We start from the raw sequence: 6,000 nt of genomic DNA on the forward strand, positions 1-6,000 counted from the left end.
AAATAAATTACCAATCTTTAATATTCCTATTTATCATAGTACAGAGTACATGTATGTAATCTGTGTGTGTGTGTGTGTATACATCTGAGGTACAGTTTCAAAAAATTGTCACTGATAGTGGTGCATGATTAAAAATGGAGACCTTTCCCATTCAGGCTCAGTGGGAACAAACCCAACTAATATCCATGAGGATGCGGGTTCGATCCCTGGCCTCGCTCAGTGGGTTAAGGATCCAGCGTTGCTGTGAGCTGTGGTTTAGGTCACAGACGTGGCTCAGATCCCGAGTTGCTGTGGCTCTGGTGAAGGCCGGCAGCTGCAACTCCTATTGGACCCCTAGCCTGGGAGCCTCCATATGCCGAAGGTGCGGCCCTAAAAAGAAAAAAAAAAAAAAAATGGAGACCACTGACCTAAGATATCAGTGGTCTAATATGCCTCCAAATATTAGTTTATATTCGCAATCACTAGCTCAGGCAGCACTCAGTAGAATGAGAAACAGATGTGTAACATCTCACACACGGCATTGATATCTTAGCTGCTTATTCTTTTCTTCATGTTCAGCTGCTTGCTTTTCCTTATGTTTACATCAGGTCTCAGGTCTTGCCTTGGTACATCAGTTCGAAACAAACGTACTAAGGAAATTCATTTTGTGATATAACGATATTGCCTAACCAGTATTTCCTGGAAGTGTTTCTAATACATCATGAAGTGCTATTCACGGTGGTCCACACATGTGCTTCTGAGAGCCTAGCAAATTTCAAACACCTTTTCTAAGATTCAAAACCGGATACCATTATAAAATCGTTTATATTATAAAAGTAATTTTTAAAAGAGAATTCCCAGTGACATTTTTTCTTAATCATTCAAGCTGAATTCCTATATACAGTTTCTCTCAAAAAAAATTTGAGTATAATTCTTTAGCAGGTCCTCTATGGTCCCTGCAGGATATAATCCTGAGAAACAGAGCAGCGCAATCAGAGAAGCACAACAAACGATGCTTCACCTAGTAAATCTTCAGCTACCTGCCTTAAATCAGAATGCTTTTTTTTTTTTTTTTTTTTGGCCAAACACACACATCGGAAGGAAAGGCTCAACCTAGTCTAGCTTTGCTCTCTCGCTGCTGGTGACATGGTAGCAGATTTGTGTCCAGTGAGAGGCCGTTTTTCAGTGAGGGTGAGGTCCTGTCTCCCTCCGGCTTGAAAACAGATTCCAATCGTACAATCTAACCCTGAGCCCTCCCAGGAGCTGTCCCACTGCGCTGTGTCACTGCCACCACGAGTGACCTCCCTCCCCTCCTGCCCATGACTTTACCTTGGCTTGGATGTTTCCAGCTGCCCTGTCCATCTCCTCTTCTTGGGCTTTCTGCTCTCCACAAGAACCAGCAGGCAAAATGAGAATAAAATGAGTCTGGTAAAATAAGGCATCCTGTGAATGTCTGTGATGCCCCAAGCTGCTTTCCAGGAACCTGCAGCGCGGCAGATCCCCCCCTGGGCTTCACCATTGATTCAGCCTGCTGCCTCAGGCTGGGGCTGCGAGGGCATGGCTGGCCAGGCTGAGTTTCCCTAATTAATTGATACTGCTGCCTGTCCCAACCCACCTCCCATCCCCCATCCCTGGGACCGTGATACAAGCACCAAGGCTTTGCCCTCCCTGATACTTAGTGATTGGCTATTAGTCCTTAACTTTGTCCTCCTGTGAAACTCAGCTTCTGCTGAGTCCTAGAACAGCTTTAGCTAAAACTGTTATATAAAAAAAAAAAAATTAAATCTCTTGAGCATGCCAGCTTGTTGCTGAGATCATTAATCCATCTCTCGGGCGGCATAAAACCAGTCTGTCACATCCGCCAGGGAGCAGGCTGGATTCTGAGTGGATTTGCAGGGAAGACTTGTGGGCGTGGAGTTGAGCTTGTGAGCTCAGGAAATGCTGAGTAAACACACTAATGACCTGTTTCCACAGGGTTGCTTTATTTCTTGATCAATGAGCCTGTGCTTTGCTAATGACCAAGGGTGATGGATCTTCCCCCAGATACCCATCTTTTTTTTTTCCCCAATGAAAACGTATTAAACTATAAAACACACTTTGATTTTGAAGGACAGCATAAACCAAAAGAGAATTCATGATTATGGAAGCATGTCTTCCTAGTTTGAGCATCAGATTAATTTTGGTCTTTCATCCTAAAGATGGATAACGTCATAAATGAGGCTGGATTCCTAATCCTGGGATATGGAATTATGAACATTAGCAGTGAGAAGATATGTGGAGCTATGTTTAATCTACTCAACAGAAGAAATGTTTAAAAACCACCTACCACTTGCCTGCTGTGTCCTGGGAATGGAGAGAGTGAGTGTGGTAGAGACACAGGAAGATGAGGATGGAGGTTAGGGGGAGCAATATCCAAAAATGAAACAGAATTGGAGTTTTCTTATGGAAGAAAGAATCGTAAGAAGGTCTTTTGATCCCTTTAAGCAAAGTGGAATGACATGATTCACTTTATTTTTTCAGGAACTCCTAACTGGGATCTGTTGGGTCAGAGAGGTTTTATAATAATAATAAAAGAGGATGAGGTCCCACCCTAAGGGGGGGGAAGGGGAGGGGAACAGAAGGGAAGACAGAAGAATGAGATAGTCAGGTTATCACTGAAGGAGAATATACATGGTGATTGAATAGAGTGGGAGGTGAGAAAACTCAGTGATAGGCTGGAACTCAAATTTGGAGGCAGGTCTAGTGGGTTAGTGCCACCATTATCCAATATTCCTTAGAGGCGGACAAGCTTAGTGGGGAGATGAGACAAATTTTGACTTGTGGAGTTTGAGGTGTCATGGGACCGCCAGATGCCCAGAAGTCAGTTGGAGTATGAGCCTGGTACTCAGGAGAAAAGTCTGGATTGAAGAAATAGATGTAGAACCCTAAGTGTAATGTGGTAGTGGTTCCAGCTGTGGAGGGTTTGGAAGAAGGACCTCAGTCCTTTTCTTCTTTGAAGAAAGAATTTCGCCAAGAGACCAAGATTACGAAAGAGAGGCAGCATTTATTAGAAGCAAAGTACATGCAGAAGAGCACAAGGGTGAACTCGAAGTGAGTTGCACACAATAGGGGCAACTTAGGTTGCTTACATGGGGGCAGTTTTCTGGGTTGTCTCTGGCCAATCATCTTGCTTGTAAACCAGTTGCAGCTGCTCAGCCCAGGGCCTCTCTCTCTCCTACTTCAGCAGTTGAACCACAGGAAAATGTGAGCTCTTCCAGGAGAACAGGGGATGATGGAGTCCAAGCACAGAAGCCTGGAGAACTACATTCTTAAAGGGCAGATGAGCAGCCAGAACACAGGCATAGAAGAACTAGTACAGACCCTGAAAACCAAAGGAGTTTCAGGAGGAGGGTAGTCAACGGTCAGTGGTAGGAGGATGTGAAGGCATAAAACAAGTTCCTGGATCTAGAAATCAGAATATTGCTCTTAACTTCAGTCTACTTTCAGTTGCGAGATGTGGCAAGAAGCCAAACTGCAATGAGTTAAATAGGAGTCTGGGAGTGGAAATAATTTAGTACCAGGACTGATTAATGGTTCCCAAATCTGGCCACGCCTCAGAATTATCCAGATAATTTGTTTTAAAGTCCCATTCCTGCTGGAGATTTAGTGAGGAAGAGATGAGACCTATGAAAGTTCTTTACCATAAATGTGTTTAAAAGATCTATTTCCCTGTCTTCCATTTGAAATAGGACTATCAAGGGCCGACAGATTAGAACCCTAGAATTGTGCATGGATGCTGTTGGTTTTTAAGAAATATTTGTTTTGTTGCATTCTAAATGCAACTTTAGGTCCTACTGAATTTTTCTTTAAATTTTTAGTAATTCACTTCTTGTGATTACAGTAGGGAGAAAAATCAGTTGGAGATTAAGTGTAACTTTTTAAAATAATGGCTTTATTGAAATATCATTCACATACTACAGATTTACCCCCTTTAAAATGGGGTTTTGGAGTTCCCGTCGTGGTGCAGTGGAAACAAATCTGACTAGGAACCATGAGGTTGCAGCTTCGATCCCTGGCCTTGCTCAGGGCTGCGGTGCCATGAGCTGCGGTGTAGGTTGCAGACTCGGCTCAGATACCAAGTTCTGTGGCTGTGGTGTAGGCCAGCGGCTACAGCTCCAATTCAACCCCTAGCCTAGGAACCTGCATATGCCACGGGTGCAGCCCTAGAAAAGACAAAAAGACAAAAAACAACAACAAAAAAATAGAATCATGCAATATGTAGCCTTTTGTGTCTGACTTCACTCAGCAGGTTTTCAGATTCATCCATGTTGAAGTATGTATTATAACTTCAATAACTTATTGCCAGATAATATTCCATAGTATAGATATAACACATCTTGTTTATCCATTTATCAATTAATGGACCTTTGAGTTTCCAGTTTGGGGCTGTTAATAATGCTGCTATAAATATTCAAGAACAAGTTTGTGTGAACATGTTTTCATGACAAATGAAATGTTTTCATTTGATATATACCTGGGTGTAAAAATGCGGGGTCATATGGTAACTCTATATTTAACCTTTTTTTTTTTTGCTTTTTAAGGCTGTACCCATGGCATAGGGATGTTCCCAGGATAGCTGTCAAATTGGAGCTGCAGCTGCCAGCCACAGCCACAGCCACAGCCAGGCAGGATCCATGTCACGTCTGTCACCTACACCACAGCTGATAGCAACACCAGATCCTTAACCCACTGAGTGAGGCCACCCGTGTCCTCATGGACACTGGTTGGGTTCATTATCGCTGAGCCACAACCAGAACTCCTACCTTTAACCTTTTGAGCACGTACTGAACCGTTTTTCAAAGTGACTGCACCATTTTACATTCCCACCAGCAATATATCCTCTAGTCATCATAGTGGGTGTGAAGTGGTATCTTACTGTAGTTTTGATGTGCATTTCTCTAAAGACTAGTGACTCATCTATCTTCTTTGTACAAATGCCTATTCAAATCCTTTGCCATTTTTAACGAGGTCATTTATTTTTTTGTTGTTGTTACAAGAATTCTTTAGGTATTCTTGATACAAGTTTCTTATCTATCATCTGCAAAGTTTCTCCCCTTCTATAGTTTCACTTATTAATGGTGTTCTATGAAACACAAATGTTTTCTTATTTTGATGAAATATAATTTATCTACTTTTTCTTTGGTTGCTTGTGCTTTTGATCTCATATTTAAGAAATCATTGCCTAACCCACATCCCCAAAGATTTACTATGTTGGCGTTCCCACCATGGCTCAGTGGTTAGCAAACCCAACTAGTATCTACGAAGACGTGGGTTTGATCCCTAGCCTTGCTCAGTGGGTTAAAGATCCAGTGTTGCCGTGAGCTGTGGTGTAGGTTGCAGACCTGACTCAGATCCCACGTTGTGGGATCTACACGCTGCGGTGTAGGCAGGCAGCTATAGCTCCCATTCAATCCCTAGTCTTGGAACCTCCATATGCCGTGGGTGTGGCCCTAAAAAGACAAAAAAATAAAATTTTAAAAAATGTACTGTTTTCTAGTAAGTTTTTGCTCTTACATTTAGGTGTTAGATCCATTTTGAGTTAATTTTGTGTTGTGAGGCAGTGGATTGTAATTTCAACATGTGTTTATTTCTCAGGACAGAGGATTGGCCCCCATGGCTCAAGTTGAGAGCTGTGGGAAGGCCCCAGTAAGCATCTGCTGCCAGATTAGGCCATAGAGCTGGGTGGCATCCTGGTCTCACAGAGCCTTGTGTCCTGCATTAAGAGTTAAAGACTACCTTTAGCACAATGGGAGAGATGGGATCAGATCTATACTGTGCACTGGAGAAGGCTCTGGCTGCAGTGTGTAGGATGGGGCAAGAGTGGAGACTTGTTAGAGATTTTTGCAATAATTCAGAGGAGATGATGATTAATTAGGGTAGTGGCAAGAAGCATGAAAAGAAGTGAGAAAATGCAAGAGAATATTCAAGGAGGAAGAATGAACAGGAGATAAGACTGAATGACAAAAAGAATTCAAAACAAGG

General features: G+C 42.6%; 1 protein-coding gene across 1 annotated transcript in view; it reads right to left on the reverse strand.

Moving 5' to 3' along the window:
* The window catches only part of GABRR2 (gamma-aminobutyric acid type A receptor subunit rho2), a 45,150-nt gene extending 43,608 nt beyond the window's left edge, over positions 1-1,542 (reverse strand). The window contains exon 1 of the mRNA XM_003121296.4: positions 1,309-1,542. Coding sequence (XP_003121344.2) covers positions 1,309-1,421 — 113 coding nt within the window. The 5' untranslated portion in view covers positions 1,422-1,542. The remainder of the gene's footprint in view (positions 1-1,308) is intronic.
* Between the last annotated feature and the right edge of the window lie 4,458 nt (positions 1,543-6,000).

The sequence above is a fragment of the Sus scrofa genome, chromosome 1 (assembly GCF_054392235.1).
Source record: "Sus scrofa isolate SSC_HxYL_T2T_F1_AM1 chromosome 1, Sscrofa_HxYL_maternal_Yorkshire_Landrace_v2.0, whole genome shotgun sequence".
In the NCBI taxonomy this organism is placed as follows: domain Eukaryota; kingdom Metazoa; phylum Chordata; class Mammalia; order Artiodactyla; family Suidae; genus Sus; species Sus scrofa.